The sequence below is a fragment of the Lolium perenne genome, chromosome 3, assembly GCF_019359855.2.
Source record: "Lolium perenne isolate Kyuss_39 chromosome 3, Kyuss_2.0, whole genome shotgun sequence".
Lineage (NCBI taxonomy): Eukaryota > Viridiplantae > Streptophyta > Magnoliopsida > Poales > Poaceae > Lolium > Lolium perenne.
Genome location: NC_067246.2, coordinates 350,784,400 through 350,804,814, shown reverse-complemented (window position 1 = coordinate 350,804,814; position 20,415 = coordinate 350,784,400). Strand labels below are relative to the sequence as shown.

Sequence of the window (20,415 nt, the reverse complement as noted above, 5' to 3'; positions counted from 1 at the left end):
GGGGAAGGATGATTTCGGGCGGTTATGAACCAGAGAGAAGCAAGGGCCTTTTCCTCCCGGTGTTTTGGTGCGGCACTGGCAAGCGGCCGAGGAGCGGCGAGGTAAAACCCCGCAGGTGGGGGTTGATGTCGTTTGCTCCTCTTACCGAGGCCCTCCACAATAAGCACTATTGGCCGCAAAGTTGCGTCCTCGACATCCTCAATATCGACCCGGCCGGCCGTGGCGGGCGAGGAGGAAGATGAAGACGGTGAAGAAGGTGTTGTCTTCTGCGGCCAATTTATGCCGAATCCTCGCAGCTCCGACCATCTCTGCTCGCCTGCTCACACCCGTGGCAGGAATGTGTCGGAGGGTGGGTTACTCGACATCGACGGAGCTTGTGAGAATTCCTATGTCTGGGCTATCCGAAGCTTGGAAGCATTTTCGACGAGCTTCATGTCGGCGACTGTGTGTCGTTTGTTAAAGCCGGTGAGCTCTGGCACCCTTTCAACCTCCATCGGAGGCCTTCTGTTAGGGCAGCCGCCGTGACCAACGTCGGCACTGAAGCAAGTGGTTCCGTCCCCGCGGCGGTGCTTGATGGCGGTGCAGCTGACCTCTGGCTCGGCAGAGGAGATAGGGAGGGACTTGAATGCTTGTTAGATCTTTCAGAGAGGTCTCCTCCACAAAAGTTGGGGACCTATGTTTTATTTTATCAATCCTTTGGGGTCTTCTGTAATATTGTACACCTCCACTGTTTGTGTTTTCATATAAGCTTTCAGGCCCTTCGGAGTTCTCCTTGTTAAAAAAAACAAGTTTATACTATTATAGCAAAAACATTGAGCAAACACCAATTTCACAGGAGACATTATAGGTCATAGCAAAAGAATTGTAAGTAGTATATTAGCAGAACATATAACAATTGTAGTAGGAAGAAGAAGGTACTAATGTAGCTGCCGCTGTCGATTTTTACAATTGCAGCACTGCGTTGACACGCGGCAGACGCTGGCGGTTTGGGCCTACGGCGGAGGAGGAGGAGTCGGATGAGAGGCTTATCCCACTATCTGGTCTGTGTGTATGACGATGCCTGCTGCTTTCGCATATCCCACTATCGATCATCCCATGCCTACCAATCATCATACCCTCCTCTCATCTCCTCCCAAGCCCCCACCATGGCGATGGCCGCCACAGCCACAGCCGCAGCGGGTGCCGTGGCAGCATTCACCTCAGGCCGCCGCATCTCGACCTCGCCTCCGTCGTCACTCTCATCGCCATTCCTCCCGCGCGCGGCCGGCGCGATCGTGGCGAGGAGACGTGCCACCGCGCCGACAGCCGCCGTGTTGGTGCGCGCCCAGGCCGCAGGGGCCAAGAAGAGCGTGCTGATTGTCAACACCAACAGCGGCGGGCATGCGGTCATCGGGTTCTACTTCGCCAAGGCGCTCCTCGCCGCCGGGCACTCCGTCACCGTGCTCACCGTCGGCGAGGAGGGCTCCGACAAGATGAAGAAGCCACCCTTCTCCCGCTTCTCGGTGCGAACTAATTAGAAACACTTGACGGCCCGATCGATGCCTGCTTGTCGCGCGCGCGCCGGCCTTCTCATGGAACTGACGAGCAGCGTGGGGGTGCGTGCAGGAACTGACGAGCGCCGGGGCGAGCACGGTGTGGGGCGATCCGGCGGACGTCGGCGCGGCGGTCGGCGGAGCGTCGTTCGATGTCGTGCTCGACAACAACGGCAAGGACCTCGACGCCGTCAAGTATGCATGCATGTTGACCAACAGCTAGCTAGCTGCGCGCCTCTGTTTTCTTTTCTGACACACAAGGAAGAGCTGAGGCTTCGGAACAATTAATGTGATTTCTCGGTTTCGTGCAGGCCGGTGGCGGACTGGGCCAAGTCGGCCGGCGTGGGGCAGTTCCTGTTCATCAGCAGCGCCGGGATCTACACTCTCACCGACCAGCCGCCACACGTCGAGGGGGTAATCCAATCCTCGTGCATGCTATTTCTCTCGTTAACAAAGCTAGCTGATGGATCCTCAATCTCCGTGCGTGCGTGGCGATGCTTTCGCAGGACGCCGTGAAGGAGAGTGCCGGGCACGTCGGCGTGGAGAAGTACATCGCGGCAGAATTCGGCAGCTGGGCCTCGTTCCGGCCGCAGTACATGATCGGCTCCGGCAACAACAAGGACTGCGAGGAGTGGTTCTTCGACAGTAAGAATCATCTTATACAGTGCCGAGCGAACTCATTGTGCAGCACAGAAAGAAAGAGATTGACACACACACGCGCACACGACCTGTTTTGTTTTGCAGGAATCGTGCGGAAGCGGCCGGTGCCGATCCCGGGGTCGGGGATGCAGCTGACCAACATTTCCCACGCGAGGGACCTGGGCAGCATGCTCACGCTTGCCGTCGAGAACCCCGACGCGGCGGCAGGGAAGATCTTCAACTGCGTCAGCGACCGCGCCGTGACGCTCGACGGCCTGGCCAAGATGTGCGCGGCGGCCGCCGGCACCACGGCCGAGATCGTCCACTACGACCCGGCCGCCGCCGGCGTCGACGCCAAGAAGGCCTTCCCCTTCCGCAACATGGTAATAATCGAATTACCATGCTACATCACGCGTGCATGCATGTTCGCGCGCAACCTCCGACATGCGTGGAGCTTACTTGGTGAAGAGCTTGCGTGCGACTAATTGCATTGGTTTTAATTCAGCATTTCTACGCGGAGCCTCGGGCGGCCAAGGAGGTGCTCGGGTGGACGAGCTCCACGAACCTGCCGGAGGACCTGAAAGAGCGCTTCGCCGAGTACGCAAGCAGCGGCCGGGGAGAGAAGGCCATGACCTTTGATCTCGACGACAAGATCCTCAGTGCCGTCGGCGCCGCGCCAGTCAGCGTCGCCGCCTAGGGTCCTTAATTGTTTCTTTGATTGACGTGCAGCAGGAATACCCGTGCCTTGCTACGGGTAACCAATTGCACGATACACATATTTTATCAAAATATATAAATAGATATTAAAGTTGTTGATTCCAAATAATTAATTGTTTATTTGAAATATATTTGGCCCTAGTTGTAGTGTAAGATAATGTGTTACACCATCACGGGTTTACAGTTTACCTAAATGATAAGAATAGTCTGCACCACATATTTGCTCTCACATTGTCCTTAACGTATTATCTTTCTGGTATTAACTTACGAAGAATCAGACTCATCTTATACTTGAACTCTTATCTCTTAGAGACAGTCTACGGGTTGCGGCAAATTTGACTATATATCTCTTCATTTCTAGAGATCTGAAAAACTAGCCGTTGCGGTTTACCTCGACATTTCGATGGAAGCGGCAAACCTCAATCTCTTACATTGATTTCTATATAACACCCAAACTTGTCTCATACACAAACCCAAACATTCAATAACAGCAAAATATCATCTATACAACACAACAATTCACATAATCAGAATAAGTAATAGCGAAACCATTTAGCCATGACCAATCGTTAGAACAAACCTATGCATAAAGGTGTGAGTTAACAACGTTGCATTTCAAATCAATTCACAACCAGCCCTTTGAACAGAAACTCTCTAGTGTTGATCGGTGAGCACTTGGTGAGACCAAAATAAATTATGGGCTATGGTACCTTTGAATCTCACATTAAACAAAACATTGCTGATATGATTCAGCATGCCTGAAAAGTTGAAGGGATACAGTTCTTGTTCTCACCATTGAGGATGGCACTTGATAAGCCAATAAACGAAATTGTCATGGCTAAAAAGACGGACCTCTCCAGAACAGATCATAAGCCGCAAAAAATGCTTTAGCATATAATTCTAACTAAGTTTACATAAAATAGAGAAAAGGGCACTGAATCATAGCATGAAATAATTAAGTCGTAGTTCGTGATTTCATTTATACACATGACATATTTGTAGCCCTAGTATTGCAGTACATAATATATAGTAAAGCAATTATATAATTTATGAGGCAACTGAATTAGCATGGTAAGACCCTAGGATCCGTCCTATGTGGCATGGCACTTGCACAAGCTGCGCTCTCCTAGATAATTTCCATATTGACGATATGATAAAAATCACAATGGACGCGTTGGGTACTTATAACAAAAACCCGGAATTCGAAACTTGATAAGACCTCCGCGGTATGAGCTGAATTACACTAGTATATCGGATTCGAGTCCGGGGAGTCGAGTTTGAAGTAGGTTCATGTTGTTTTTCCCCAAGAGCAATTAACTTTTTTATAATCCGTCGGAAGCAACAGACTCATTTACCAAAATCTTCATGACAAAATATAAATTGAAAACAAAAAGTACTCGAATATTCGAGTTCACTTGTAAAGAAGTCGTGATCTAGAGATTCGACTCGAGTGTACGACTCGAATAGAATCTCGAGGGCTAGTGACGTGGGTATGACATGCGGCTTGTGTAACCTTGGTACATATTCGGGAGAAGCCCATGAGACCAAAAGATGTAGCTAAAGCCCAGAATACGAAGCCTGTCGAATAAGCAAAACCCCATTGCAGGAGCCGACATAAGTATAGTTCTATACGCAACAATTGTAAATCGACCTGAACTGGAGTCTGAGACCTATCCTCCTATATAAAGACCGAACAACATATGTTGTAACCCTGGATCTATTGTTAAGCAAATTTTAAATTCAAGCAAATTTCTTATGGTTCTTCATTGGTTCCTCGGTTTTCTGTCGGTTTTCATTTTTCTATTTTTTATTTATCTTTCTTCAAATGCTGATTTTTTTTGAAAAATTTAATTTTTTTAATTCAAGAAAATTTCTAAGCTAAGCAAGTTTTAAATTCAAGTAAATTTCAAAGTTAAACAATTTTTGAATGTGAGCAAATTTCAAATATAAGAAAATTTCAAATCTGGGCAATTTTAAAATTTAAACATTTTTTAGTGCGAACATTTTGAAATATGTATATTTTTTCAAATCTGAAAGTTTTTAAATCTAGATATTTTCCGAAAATAGTAACAAAAAGGAAAAAAAAACACAGAGAATCCCTTTACTGGACCGGCCCAACAAAATTGCTGGAGGGGAATCGTTGTGTGCGTGCGGTATTCCTGCAGCCTACAGGCACCCTATTGCCGCTCGCAATAAGCGAGTCGAGAGCGTTTGCCTATGATAATATTGAGAGGTACAGAAATTACTGTAGGCCTATATCATCTCATGAGGGAAAAGCCATTAGCGGGCTAGCTCCTCGCTGGGCCTTTGACTCGTGCCTACAAATAACAAGCGACCAGCGACGCCGTCGAGTCCCTCGCCTTCTCCTAGGTCTCCTCCTTCCCCAATCTCTGTTGCCCTGATGAAAACGGCGCCGCCGCGGCGCCCGCTCTTCGCGTGTTTTGCCCATGTTGACGCAGCTCCTGATCTTATTCCACACGAATCTCTCTGCAAAGGTCAGTTGAAGTAGTCTTCTGTACAACCAATATGTTCGGTGATTTTTTCTCCATTGATGTAACTTATTTTGCTCTAGTCCTCCCCAATTCCCCATCTGCCATTCCCCATAGGGTTAACCGCTTGAGAGGTGTAGGATCAAAGGGTCAAAGAGGGCTAAGTGTTGGCTAGTACTACTCATACCCGACTGAATTCCGTTTTATAAAAAACCTGACTGAACCAGAGAGATGCTGCACGCAGGCGCTGATTGCTATTGAGCCAAGTGTAATTGAGATGGTGAACTTATTAGGAATATAGAATTATAGATTGAACATTCTAGCTACTATATGGACCGAGAAGGATCTACTGAGCTAGATTAAAATCCACACTTATCATAAACGGCGCTGCATAAAAAAATTAGAAGAAATTGCTCACATGCCTAGTGTACTTGTTAGTTTTGTGTAAAAGGGTCCCAATTTGTTATGTTGCACCAGGCCCCTGCCAGGTCAGGACCGGCCTGCTGGTAGCAGATCTGCGCCAAGCTCACTGATCTATCTCACAACTTCATACGACGTCGATATCGTTAGGATACCCATGCATTGCCTGACCTGCCAGATCTTTGCGCGGTCCCTGCTGTTTGCGCACCCTGAAATCCTAGTGCTGCATGTATTGCCGATTTATTTATACTGGCTTAATATACGTACAGTTGCTACGGAGAAAAAACAGCATGCCATCATAACAAGGTTTTTCTATTTGAAACACCTGGAACAATTATGTTCTTTGCATCTATGGTGGCGTGTGCAATCCTCCATCTAAACAACATTAATCAAGGAACGCGTTCCTTTCTAACAAAATACATTTTTATCTATTATGTACATGCCTTAGCTGCAACATCTCTATCCTCTACTATGTTTCCACTTAGAACCTTCATTCTCGAAATGCAAGGACATATTGAGACTTTTGTAATTGTATTTTCTGATTGTTATTTGTGAAGAGCTCCAAATCAGAGAGCTCATTTTGCATCATCTGCTCTCCCTCCATCTACCATTCCCCCAACCAAGCTTCATTTTCCCCAAGCACATGAAGTCGCCACCTTAATATGAATAACCTTTGAAAATAAGTTTGATTAGTCGCATTGATATGTAACTCTTATCCATTTAATTAATTAAGCATTAAATATTTTGTTATACTCACCTGATGGATTCGTACGACTAAAGTTCTTTCAATATCTATCTCATAAAGCACCATGTTTTTCTTCCTTTTTGTTGGTTTGCCTAGTTAGTATATACGAACTATTCTATTTTTTTTTTTTTTTTTGAGACCCCTCGATCTGTGTTACAGCTGTAGCATCTGAACTTATGCACTAACTCAACACCACACTCACACCACACACACGCACACCACTAGTGCACAAGTTAGACTCTAGAACTATACACACAGCACACATAATTTGGGTGTCCCTAGGAGCTAGTAGTTGTGGCACATATGTGTGGAGGGGATTTTATTTGGGACCTAGAGCCCCGGTGAGACACCAGAAAATCGTCCCCAAAGGGAATCGATCTCGGGCGGGCAGGCTGGCCACTGCCAAGCCTAGCCACTGCGCTAGCCGCGCGTCCTCTATTCTATTTTTCTCTGTCGCATGAAAAATTGTATTTTCCGTATTTTTATTATTTGGTGTTGCTGCATATATAATACTCTCATGCTTTAATTGGCCATGTGACAAAACAAAGGAAGGGCACTGAATTTATGCTTGCAACCAGTCTAGCTATAGCAGCAAGATATGCAGATGCAATTAAGCCGTTGGTACTCAACGACCCTAGCTAGGCTAAGTGCTGAAAACCTCTTTTTACCGGCTCTGTTACATACTGGAGTGACGTGAGTGATGGCATCACCCATGTGCTGACCAATGCTTTGACAAAATTATGAAATATAATTGAAACGTAACTGAAGCATGATTTTTTTTTCTGTGAAACATACCGCAATGACGTTAACAATTTCAATTTTTGCCAAATAGTTTCACAATGCTACCCATGTATTAGTTTAGTTTCATAAAAGTTTCACATGTGTTTCGATTGTTATTTTTATATTAGACAAATGCCAAAAGCCTCACCAATATCAAAACACTGATGGAACGGTGCATATAGTGCCGGTAGGTAGCGTTGCCGTTAAAATCGCCGCTTTCGGCATAACTGCACTGCTACAACAGACGGCCGTATGTGCAAATGAATATGTGCAAATGAATGTGCGCCATGTTCTACTTAGGTGCAGTCCAATCAACCGGTGCATAAACTAATGACTCTACTTTCTTCTAGACTCCTGACTTACACGTAATCAAGTAAGATATTGTGGAGTTCTAAAGGAAAAACCCACGGCTTGTTTCGTCGACATTGCTTACACTCCTAGGCATGCGTGTCATGGTGGTAGGTGGGTGGCGACACCTTCCTGTTCCTTGCCACCGGCCAAAAGGCATACGCGCAACGTGCCGGTGACGACGAAGCCGCTGCGACCGGCAGTAGCTGCGGCGGGAAGGAGTCGGCGAGGCTAGAGTGAGGCACAATCGAGCTACGTAACTTTAGGGGTGGGGCATCGGCGACTTAGGGTTATGGTTAGGTTAGGGGTGCTGGGGTGGCTACGGGGGCTAGGGGTTAGAGGGATGGTGTCATCGTCTCTTTGAGGAAGAAAAGTTCTAAGGAGGAAGATGACTCAGAAGTGGTGGTGGACTGGCCCACAAAGCGGTGCGTGCGATGTGTATCTTTGATGCCGCAAAACATGACATATAGGAGCACTCGATCGTGCGGAGCGGGGCCGCGCTCGTCCTCCGGTTGGGCCGCTGATCTTGGACCGCAAACACCAACCATCACCATTACCACCTATCCACACTTAATATTTTTTTTATTCCACACGAAAAATTACTTCCTCTTATTTCTTGGGAGAAAATAACCATTGTTAACTCCAGTACATCTTCCTATTCTCCCCAAATCGCTCGACGGAAATCTATTTGAAATAGCACGACAAGTTCGTTGATAGAATTACCATATATACTCGCGATGCAACGCGGCCCCAGCCAGCTCGCCATGACCCGGTTGGGACATAGTTGTTGCCTTTCATCAGCTACACCGGTGGACGACGCCATGAGGAGATCTTCCTATGCCTCCCGCCAGACAACCCTGCTAGCCTCGTTCGCTCCGCCTCCGTTTCCTTGAACTTGCAGTCCATCCTCTATGACACCGCTATCCCATGTGTCTAGCGCGAGTTCCTCGGGGCGCACCCATGCTGGGCTTCCTCCACAATAACTGCGATGAGGAGCACTACGTCTTTGTTTCATCTCCACCTCATTTCTGTCTAGGTGTCGCAACCATGCTAACTGGTTAGTTCTTGACTCCTGACACGGTCGAGTCCCGAGTTCTCTTCTGGACCCTTAAAGCGTTTGCGGAGGAATCCATAGTCAGCCACCCGAGTTCTCTTCTGGACCCTTAAAGCGTTTGCGGAGGAATCCATAGTCAGCCACCCCATGACCAACACAACGTGGAAAATTCCCCCAACCCCAAGTATTTAGTCTGAATCTTCAATGCACATGGAGTTGAGGAATTCTACCTAACCTGAAATGCCATTATGCTATGCTGTAACAACTTCCGTGACCACCTCGATTGCCGTGAGGATCCTTTCCTCGTAGTCTTAGTGGGCCCTAAGAACGCCGACAAGGGGATTACGTTCGCTGCCGTCTACTCATCTGATTGTGAGTGTAGTGAAACCATCATTATTTTACCAAGCAAACGCTATCAGCGTTGGGGTTGTTGTCCTTGTAGAATATAAGGTATACTTCCTCTGGGGGACATCAAACGGAATCGTGGAGCACAACGTCGGTAAGAAGGTATTATTGTTGATCTATACGTCGTTCCAGGTAAGGAACCACGTTGTCCTTACAGTGGTGTGGAATGACATACTCTTGTTCCCAGGTGTTTGGGAATCTAAGTTTCACCTCTGGCAAATGAAGGCCGGTCCCAAAGGAGATGTTGCATGGGCACGCCACAGGGCTCTTGAGCTCGAACCATTTATCTCGCCTCCAGCCATCTCTAAGGCGTTTGTGGTTGGTGTTGTGAACGGTGTTGGTGTCGAATTATGCCCAAGTACAGAGACTCGGTTGTTTATAAATGAACTCAATTCAGGCTGAAGTAAGACGGTGTGCTGCAAGAAATCCTCTTGGAAAATCATTCGAAGAGGATTTGTTCCACAACTTCTTACTTCGCCCTGAATGGAGATCAATCATAAACAACCCAACCTCCGTACTCAGGAATAATCTGACACCAACACGCTCCACAACACCAACCATGAACGTCTCAGAGACCGTTGGAGGCCAGAACAATGTTTCGAGCTTAGGAGCCATGCGGCGTGCCCATGCTGCATCTCCTTTGTGACCAGCCTCCATCGACCACATGTGAAGCTTAGATTCCCACCCACGAACAAAAGCATGCCATCCTCCACCGCTGTAAGGACATGTGGTGCCCGCCTTGGAACGACATACAGATCAGCGATAATTCCTACTCACCCGTATTCCAGGGTTCCGTTTGATGTCTCACATGGGAAGTATACCTTATCTTCCAGAATGACAGTGACCCCTGCGCTGATAGCATTTGCTTGGTCAGTAGTGATGGATTCACTCCACTCACCAAACTAAAATGAGTTGAACACGGTGAACCTAATCCCTTTGTCGACATTCTCGGAGCCCACTAAGACCACGAGGAAAGGGCTGCCGCGGCAATCAAGGTGGTCAGAGTAGTTGTTAGAGCATAGCAATGTGACATTCCAGGTAAGGTAGAATTCCTCGTCTCCATATGCATTGACGAGTCTAGATGAATACCTACGGTTGGGGAGAACTTTACACGTCGTGTTGGTCTTGGGGTTGCTGATAATGAATTCGTCCGCAAACGGTGTAGGGGTCCACAAGAGGATGCGACCCGAGAACTAACCAGTCGATGCGGTTGCGACACCCAAACGGAAATGGGGAGAGGTGGAGATGAAATGGGAGACACAATGCTCCTCGATGCAGCTATTGTGGAGGAAGCCCAGCAATGGCAGCGCCCCGTGGAACTCGCAGGTGAAGGTGGCATGAAACATGTCTTGTATAGTATTTGTTAACTTGGCTGCTGGAGTTGGGTCGTCCTGGTGCCGCTGCCGGGCCGCCCGTCTTGCCCTGCAAACAACCGACCATCACATCACCATCTATCCAGACATCTACTACTTAACAGGAATTAGATTGTTTCATTGTCAGCCTAATATATCGTTCGTTTTTGTCCTCCGTCCCGCCCCTCCCTTCGTTCGCAATAGCTCTCCCCGCCTAATATATGGTGATGATGTCGCCATAGCCTGCAGAGCTCGAACCGCGCCGTCGCCTGTGTTCTGTGCCCCCATGATTTCGAGCAAAGACAAGCACACGTCCATGCCGCGTCCATCCTCGTGACGGGTCTCCGCCCGCGCCCTTAGGCCCGCAGCGACACCACACAAGGCCCACCACCAGCCCACCAAGTCCTACACCACCCTGCCGCCGCTGATGGAGTACGAGCTTCCGCACGCGCCAAATCTGGGGCTCACGCTCTCCAGGCTCAAGGTATGCGGGCGAATTGCCAGCGTTTCTATTTCGTCCTAGAAGATAAGAGTGGTGATGGTGATTTCCTCTGGTCTCTAATCGGTTTTACATGGTGCGTGTGAATTTTGTAGGAGTTTCGTGATGCAAATCGACCACCAACCGATTGGGTGCAAGCCACGGCGCTTGGCCGAGCCAATCCTAAAAGCATTCGGGTAACTGTATCTTGCCATGGACATTGATTTATGCAGGTTAAGTATTTTGAGATGGGGAGAAGCAGAACGGCTTGCTGATGACATGCCTTAATCTTGCCATGGACATTGACAGGCCTGAATCTGATGGACAAGACATTTGCAGTTTGGAGCGCTAGGCTTGTCTGCACCATCTATATTGTGGTAGGTACTATGTGCAGATACAAGCATCGAATTGTGATTGCATTGGTTCAAGTACGGACTCCTGAATGCTTATGTTTTTCTTGTGGAATAATGGATGCAGGAGACAGCCAGTCCGTCGAAAACATCCTGAGCGCATGCACGGATGTTGTGCATTCTTGTTCATGTCCAATCTCATCGGTTTGTGCACACTCAACAAGTTAGTATCCAGAACAACTTCACCGCATTCTAGGTGCTTATTGCTGCCGTTAATTTGATTGTGGTAGTATTATAGACTGTCACCAAAGAGCAATGAAATGGAACAACGCTGTATCCGGTACTATAGCTGGATATAGTGGTTGTGCATATGTAAATTTTGGGCATGTGCTATTTACCAGTGCTGCAGCTGAAGATGTTGTTCATGGTTCAGCGCCCTGTACTAAATAATACATTTTTTAACTTCTGGGAGACAGTCATTTCATTGATTTATGCTAATTAGAAACAATACCTACAGAACTTCTATTTTTTTCTTCTTCTGGTCAATGTTTAGCGCCATACCAAATCCTTCTAGATTTTGCATATACTTATAGTTGGCATGTGTATTCTCATTAAAGGCCATGACTGAGCAAGAAGCACGCCAAATATTAGGTATCAGTGAAGACGAGATGGGACGAGATCATGAAGGTCTGACAATAGACGGTGGTGTTCTGTTTATCTTCTAGCAAGTGGTATTTATTTTTATTGATATTGAGATGAATTAAGGTTCTCTCCATGGGCTTCATGAATTAAGATTTTAAAGCACATGCACAGTATAAGCTGGCATTGTAAGATTTGGATACCTTTAAACATGGATGGTAGTATACTATTTTATGAGGTTGATTTATATTACTAAGCATGGTTTTTGAGTCGTTGTAGTCTCTGAATAGTCGTTGTATAGTTGCCGAGTCGTTTTCCAAAAATCACGGTGAATCGCGACTATACAGCGACTTATGGCGACTATACAACTTTTTTGGTCGACTATACATGAGTCGCAGCCTCAGGCGACTCACTTTTGAGTCGCGACTCAAAAACCATGTTACTAAGGTGTGGATGTGTGTGTATCATTGTAAAAAATGTCCATGCTGTTTTTTCCACGATAATCGCTGTTCTTTATATCATCTTTTAATTGACGCTCTTATTGCATTATATAATGTTTGCCTGTTGGCAAATGAAATAAAGTGAGTTAAATATCGCGTTCCTTATTTCAAGTACCAAATTTACTTTCATTATGCTTGTGGTTCATTGTAGCATCTTGCTGGCTGTGATCCTGTCATCAACTGAACTTTTAGAAGCTTATTGAAGAGTTAGTTTTATCGATGTTTAATCAAATTTATCTTTGCCCATTTTCCCTGATTTGTTTATAATGATTTACACCTTCCCTTCTCGTGAATGGTTATTTTTTCCGAATGATTTCAGACATCTGATGAGAACTAAATTCTCATATTTCTGGTTATATGGCCCATTTGTCTCTCAAGGGTAGTATGATCTTTATTCTTTGCCAATTCAGAAATTTCATGTGTAAGGTCTTAAATGGATAGCTAGGACTGGAAAGATAAAACATTTTTGCATCCTGTTACAGCGTCCACCTATTCCTGGAATTTTTGTGATCCATAAATGATCTTATTAGATGGGCAAAATAACTCTTGGTGGAATGGAAAGCACCAGTTTGGACCCCATTTCTTGCCCATATTTCATGATCTGACTTGCATATTCCATTATATGTAAGTCTTAAGACAATGTATGCATCAATCATTCTGATTTCAGGTTTGCTTGGTCGATGTGTTCTCTGAACAATTTTGAAGCATTGTACATACTAATTTGGTAGAATTACCTTTCAACCATGTTCAATTGCCTAATCAAGATGCTGCTGCTTCATTATATAGGAGAACTTGCAGCACCTCAACTCTCTCTGCACTTGACCAACTGTTTCTTTTATGTAAGGGATCCCTCTGCACTTGACCAGAATGCTATGAGTAATATATGCACAGGCAGTGTAACTTTTAGAGAAGTCCATTTGAGATTGAAGGCAAGGACCAGGTAAATGACCAAAACTTTTAACTTACCGAACTGATTGTTATTCTTTCCATGTCGATAACATTTTCATCAGTGTTGCGATCTGATGATTCATCCATATAAACTTACTCCAGGAGCAGATATTAGGCCATTGAGGCCTATATTAGTTCTTACAGATTAATATGTTTAACTGATGAAATCCCTTTATATTTTGAAATACGATTGATTTTCTTGGACTTCATAGTACAACATATAACATGGGCATTGCATGTTTACACAAGGAAGTTATTTGGTTAGCCATTCACTGAGTATATCATGATCTAAACCTGTATCATGTTTGTGCTGATCTAGCACAACATGGCCCAAGTTTCAGGCGTCCCTCTAGCATCATGTTTTAGCTGCGATGTTCTTATTACTACTGGCTCTTAGTGTTCATTGTCCTATAATTTTGGATGGAGCGAAAGATCCTATCGAACCTCAAACACGAGCCATGCACATATGCAAGGGAATTAAATTCATACTCTATATTTTGGATGGAGTACTACAGTATGTGTGTATTATTGATGAATGCGGAACACTAGTTTTAGCCGTAAGTTCAGTTTCTTACATTGAACAGGTATTTAGTTGCTCACGGAGCCATACATTTGGAGGGCAATATATGGTTAGCAATCATCATTTACGGCTTCTATGAGGACCCCTGAGATAAATTTTGAAATCTTGTGGTTTCAACAGATAAATGTACATACAGTTCAGTGTCTACTATACTGTTGAAATTTCAGTTAACGACATATGATCACTTTACATACCACTAAATGGATAAGCACTTGCGTTTGGGGTACTGTTGTATTGCTAGGAGACTATGAATACAAATCTGCTTGTACTCTTACTGAGCCCAAGTTAAGATATGCACATGAAACATTCATGATTTGTAGCATCAGGTTTACTTGCATTTTCATTGACTGAAACTTCTTGCATTACTCAGTTAGTGAATTTAAATTGCAGTAGACAAAATTCATTAACCTGCTGAATTTAAATTGCAGTAGGAGGAGCACGCCGAGGGTGACGACAAGGGAGAAGATCCAGCAGCAGCTGTGGCAGTTACTTGGATGTCATGGTGAGATCCCATTTTCCCAATCTCCCCATTTAGGTTGCTTGTGAGAATCTAATGTAACTATGGTTGCTTGTTTCTTGTGAGAAATGCAAAAACTTGTTGCTTGTGAGATATGCAATTTTCAACTTGCAACTGATATGCACTTTTCTAGCAATACTCCATACTTTTCTGTCAACTGATATGCAACTGAGGATATTGCGTTAGGAGTATTTCTGTGATGGAGTAATATTCAGTAGCAACATTCTTGTGCTGAAATTGTTTTCCATCTGCTAGTTGCACATGATGTGATGGTTGTTATGTGTGTTTGATCATGCAGTTTAAATACAGTCCAAGTTTCTACTGTCAATACTCCTACTTCTACTATTAACATTCCTACTACTTCTGAAGGTATTTCCTATTGCTACTGACACTTACTTCCTCTTGCTACTGACATCATTTGCTGAACATTATTTGAAGAACATGGAGTACATTGTTTTGTACTATTATTGACATTATTTGAACACATTACTTACTCCATGTCGGATGGTAGCGTCCGTAGGCAACAAGAAGTTTGAGGTGTGCAGGTATTAGCTGCACGTGGATATGAACGAGCAGCTGGATGGGTGTGTCCTTTCCAGTTGTCCTGTACAAGATATTGATCAGGGATCTGGGGCTCTGGATGATCGGAGGTGGTGCAGGAGACAAGGATAGAATCTGGCTGGGGCGGATGAGTCGCTGGGTTGGGGTGGACGGGCGGTTGAGCGGATCCGATGCTCGGGGTGGAGCTAGAAGATGATGACACGATGGTGGTTGAAATTTCCACAAGGGTAGAGAACCAACCTCAGGTTGGGTGGTTAGGAGGGTGGTTGTACCCCCAGCCCACCAGAGTTCAAACCCCAGGTTTGACATCTGTGTGTCTCATAAAGGCGGAATATTCATTCAGAGGGAGGCGACGTTCCCGTCGATAGCGAGGCGCCTGTGGTGACTTCGTCAATTTCAAGATCCAATCCGCCGGCTCAGTCTTCCGGAGGTGCTCATAGGGGTAGGGTGTGCGTGTGTGCGTTCATAGGGGTGAGTGTATACGCGTGTATGTGAGCGTCTGCGTTTGTACTGTGTTTCTCAAAAAAAAAATTTCCACAAGGGTAGCGATGTAATTGTGCATGATTTTCACCTGGTTGGAAAATAGTTTAAACGTCTTATATTTTCACAGAGGGAGTAAATATCATGTGTACTGTACTTCTATACTTCTACACTTGCCATATTGAACGACAAAAGACTACTACTTTGCTTGACTAACATATGCGTGCCCTATTAACCTATTAACGTATACCATCAACATGAGAAGCGCCATACCAAGAGCATGTATGCATTCTTTTATTTTAATGAACTACATACGGAGACAGGTTATTATAAACGACAGGTGAACATACAATCTTTGTGTCCATTGTTGCGTACTACAGAAGACGCAAACTACTTGTAGTTCGCTTAATATTTTCTTTGTTGCTTGTAGATAGTCATTTAAGAGTCGTTCACTAGATCTTAATATATACTAGCACTATGCTCGCGCGTTGCTGCGTACCAACTGTTGCGAGACATTTTCTTGTTATTATTTGTTAGCACATATGCCCATGGGCTGCTATGGATTTACTTTCTTGTTTTTCTTGGTATTGTTGAGAGTTTTTCTACTAATAATAACTTGTAAAACGCGCTTCTCCGGTTCAGATGCATCCAGTATAAATTTATCTTTTAGAAAACCCTAGGTTGTTAGTTAGTCAAGCCAGCTGCTAGCATTCTTGCGCATTACCAGTTGGTGAACATTCACCCAACATCAGCTATGGCTCGACTCTCGTGTTTGCGATAATGCACTGGTGGAAAAAAGGGCTTTGGTCGCGGTTGGCAACTGCCATTAGTCGCGGTGGCGCAACCGCGACCAAAGCAGCGCGACTAAAGGCTCCCTCTCCCTTTAGTCGCGGTTCCTTACGAACCGCGACTAAAGGCCCGTCCACGTGGGCCGCAGGAGCGCTGTGGCGGAGGACCTTTAGTCGCGGTTCTTCTGGCCAACCGCGACTAAAGGCCTCCGCAGGGTTTAGGGTTTTAGCCCCCCTCCCCCTAAATCTGGTTTCTTTTTAATTTGTATTGTTTTATTTCTTTTGGGTTTTAATTTTGAAGGAGTTTCACATATTCTACGGTACTGTATACATACATGCATATGAATGTACAATTTCAAACAAATTTGAAATTAGAACCAAAAAGAATTCAAGAGGAATATACAATATATATTCAATATCGGATGACCATATACAATATATATTCAATATCGGATGACCATATACAATTTTGAACAAGTTAGTTACAAATTCTGGTGCATATAAAGTTCTACGTCATCGTAATAGTGTTCTCCTCTAGGATCGATGACTTCCCTCGCCAACCATCCAGCTAGTTCCTCTTGAAGTGGTCGGAAGCGAGCTTCTGGACTAAGCGTCTTCCGGAGGTTATTCCTCAGGATGTTGTTCTCACACGTCTGGTCCCGCTCATTGCAGTATCTCCGGATCCTCTCACAAACATAGTATCCACATAGATTGGTCCCCGGTGGCTGAATATCCCCGACGTCCGCACCGCCATTTTAAAATGTAGCTCCTTTTTGAATTCACCGACCTTGGTATCTACGAACCGTCTCCAAACCCTACGAGGCAAAGAAAATTAAATAAACAAGAGAGTTATTAATTAGTTACTTGATATTAGGAAATGATGAACGAAATAGGCCGATCGATATAGAGCGCAAATGAATGAAAATAATTACTTTTGCATCATTTTTCTCATGTTGCCCCAAATCGCCGGATCCATATTCAGAGAGTCGTGGACGAGAACTGAGGAGGTCTGAACTTTAATTACCATAAGAATCCAGTGGAACCTGCGGACACGATACATGCACAAATCATGCATAACTCATCGATTAGCCACATACCATAAACAAAAGAGAATGTGCTCAAGACAGGAAACACTCACCCAAAATGGTAAGGAAATAGAATATCACTTTTCTGTTGCTGTTTTCTAATAAACCGCCACAGTCATCCTCCACGTCGGCGGGGTGGTGTTCTAACACATATGAATTAACGATGTGTGGGTCAATGAACCCAACATCATGGATGTTCCTTATTCGCATTTCCCGCTTCTTCATTCTGCATAATATATAGCGTACACAACAAGATAGTTAGGACAATATATATATATATATATATAGTGCAGGCCGGCAATGAACGAGATGGGGTAGAAATTAATAAATCACTTACAGAACGTAGCAACTGATGATAGATTTGTCGAGGTCGCGCAGATTGAACAGCTGGAACAATTCACTCAGAGGAATTTGTACCCAGTAATGTTTGAAGTGATGCTCATATCTAACTTCCGCATAGATATACTCTTTGGCATTTTTATGTTTTATGTAACCCTTGTACCAATTTAGCAGACCTAGCATTTGTCGAGGTAGATCCTCTTCCTACGCAGGCTCGACGAGAGGGCCATTCTTCACATATGTAAATACTACGTCCTTCATTGGCGCCTCATCAAGGCCTAGCAGTGCACGAAGAGTGATACCTAACTCGGCCGCTTGTTCTCTGGCACTCGTTACAGTCAATCCATGTGCTGCCGCAGCTGCTATGATATCGGGGGCATCCGGATCGGCGGCTTGCACTATGAGCGGGGCGATCGATTGTTTACTTTGTTCCCCGAGCTGGGCAACTTCTTTCCCCCTTTCTAATTTTGACTCGGCCTCGTCCTTCAAGGCTTTCTTCTCCGCCAACTCTTTCCTGTTCTTGAACGCGAGTGCTTGCCTACGAAGTTCACGTAAATAGTCGTCAGGCAGATTCTTCGCGGCTTGGGACGGTGTGTTCAAAAATGACTTAGCCCACTGCTTTTCCTTGTCAGAATATACTGGCTTGGGCTCGCCCTCTATTTTCTTCTTGACGCTCGCCTTCCATTTCTCTAAATCAGCAGCCGCGCCCGCCTCGACTTCCTCGGCACTACTTTCCCAAGACCTCTGGGGAGAGGCTTCGGTGATACCTCCGGTACCTTTGTTTTCTTAGGTACGTAAGGGTCCGGGTTAATAACCCAGGACTGCTTCTCGCTTCTTCGCCGGAGGTGGATTGGGGGCGGTACCGGTGTCGATCACCCGCCGGACGAGGATCGGGGGCGGCGTCGGGCGACGTGAATGAGGTGTATTAGGTGAAGCACCACCGCCACCGTCACCGCCACCGCCACCGCCACCGCCACCGCCACCGCCACCGTCACCGCCACCGCCACCACCACCACCGTACGGGGTGGACTTGTTGGCGCCTCGCCTGGAAACTTGATAAATTTCTTCTGCCATAGAATGAACTGGCGCTTGACATCTCCAAGTCTTTTCACCCCTTCAGGTGTAGCAATGTCAATGTCCAGGTCCTCAAACCCTTGGACTATCTCCTCCACCGTGACACGAGCATAGCCATCTTGAATGGGGTTGTTGTGGTGGAGTGCTCCAGTGGTAAAGCACTGCCGATGGCTACCTTCATGGACATGTTCCCGATAGGATAATACGATGACATGCTTTCATCTCCTTTATATCGTCCACGGGGTAGCGAGGAGGCTCCGGTGCAGTAATTTCGACCACCGAGGCTCCCGTGCAGTAATTTCTACCGTCCGTGCACCAGCCGGTGAGGCCTCCGTGGAAGCCACGCTGCTTCTTCTCCGCTGCTGGCTTCCGAGATCCATTGGATGATCTTCGACATGCTGCGCCCGAGCTGCATCTCTTTCGCGACTAGTACACTCACGGTTTTCTTCATCACATCCATTTCCGTTACCAACTTCGCCACAACATCTGCATCCCGATCCATCTTTCTCTTACGGCTTCAGAACCGTACGGGTCATCTTTACGGGGAACCCTATTTTCCACGGCATGGGCCCCATGCCTCGTATACGGCCTCCGTGTTCAGGATTCCCGAGGGCTTTTGTCCGGGCGTCGTTCTCTCTGTTGAACCTGATCCTCCCCTCTTGAGCCTCCCTCATTGCCTCAATAAGCTTTTGGGTGGGTGTAATTATTTTGCCCTGATAAACACACTCCCCTGTCTCCGGGTTCAGCGATCCCCCATGCCCGTACCACCAGCTTTTGGCCCTTGGGTCCCATCCCTCCGTACCTGGACGGATTCCTCGCGCCCTCAGCTCGTTCTCCATCTTCTCCCACTTAGGCTGCCAAAAGCGATACCCTCCTGGCCCCATTTTATGATTGTACTCCTTCTTGGCCGCAGTTTCCTTATTTTGTTTAGATAGTTCAAGGAACTGCTCCGATTTCTTTTGCTTCACAAATTCTGGCCAATCATGTTGCGGTTCTCATATTGTCCTTTGAAATCCGAGTCTTGCCCTGGTTGACAAAGTCATGGGCTAGATTTTGCTTGTATTTCCGGAATGCGTTGGCCATCCTAGAAAGAGCGAACTGTTTGACTAGCTTGCGCCTCTCCTTGTTTTCCGCAATCTTGTTACCCTCCTCATCGTATTTGCGGTATTCCGGAGGTAGAACGAAATGTTCCATAAGCTTGTTGAAGCAATCTTTTTTTTCTCTTTCGACAAAAGTGAAACCAACACGTGCCTTCTTTGGCTCATTCCACTCTGGCGGGTGATCGAGACGTTGTCTCTAACAACGGCTCCGCATTGGTGACAAACTTGGTGGCGTTCTTGCTGGGCTCCAGCGGCCTGCGGTTGCTTCGTCGACAACATCGATGGTGCATGTTTCTCCTGCTTTCATCGTCTTGGTTGCGCCACGCTTTGACGACGTACTCGATTTTTTCGACGATCCGGCCGAGGGCTAAAATAAGAAAGAGAGTCGCGCGCGTTAGTACACACACATTTATTCAAATCGCTTAGTTTGTATCACCGTACGCTCAATATGTATATATATATACCTCGGCGCCGGAGGTGGTTGCTACTTCCAAT

The 20,415-nt window shown here is 45.9% G+C and overlaps 1 protein-coding gene and 1 long non-coding RNA gene across 7 annotated transcripts; both read left to right on the top strand.

Moving 5' to 3' along the window:
* The first annotated feature begins 1,091 nt into the window (after window positions 1-1,091).
* On the top strand, window positions 1,092-3,017 carry LOC127346239 (chloroplast stem-loop binding protein of 41 kDa a, chloroplastic). The gene is made up of 6 exons (XM_051372791.2): window positions 1,092-1,502; window positions 1,606-1,727; window positions 1,844-1,946; window positions 2,039-2,177; window positions 2,277-2,554; window positions 2,677-3,017. The coding sequence occupies exons 1-6, from the start codon at window positions 1,146-1,148 to the stop codon at window positions 2,866-2,868; spliced, it is 1,191 nt and encodes a 396-aa protein (XP_051228751.1). The 5' UTR covers window positions 1,092-1,145; the 3' UTR covers window positions 2,869-3,017.
* Window positions 3,018-5,254: 2,237 nt separating this feature from the next.
* LOC127346242 (uncharacterized) lies at window positions 5,255-15,026 on the top strand. 6 transcript variants are annotated; one of them, XR_011756529.1, is made up of 7 exons: window positions 5,255-5,383; window positions 10,724-10,965; window positions 11,076-11,156; window positions 11,269-11,336; window positions 11,437-11,532; window positions 11,927-13,388; window positions 14,405-15,026. It is a non-coding gene; the product is annotated as an uncharacterized lncRNA (long non-coding RNA). The 6 variants fall into 6 exon arrangements; XR_011756531.1 differs by having other exon boundaries at window positions 11,437-11,565; XR_011756530.1 differs by having other exon boundaries at window positions 11,437-12,654; window positions 13,293-13,388.
* Window positions 15,027-20,415: the final 5,389 nt, after the last annotated feature.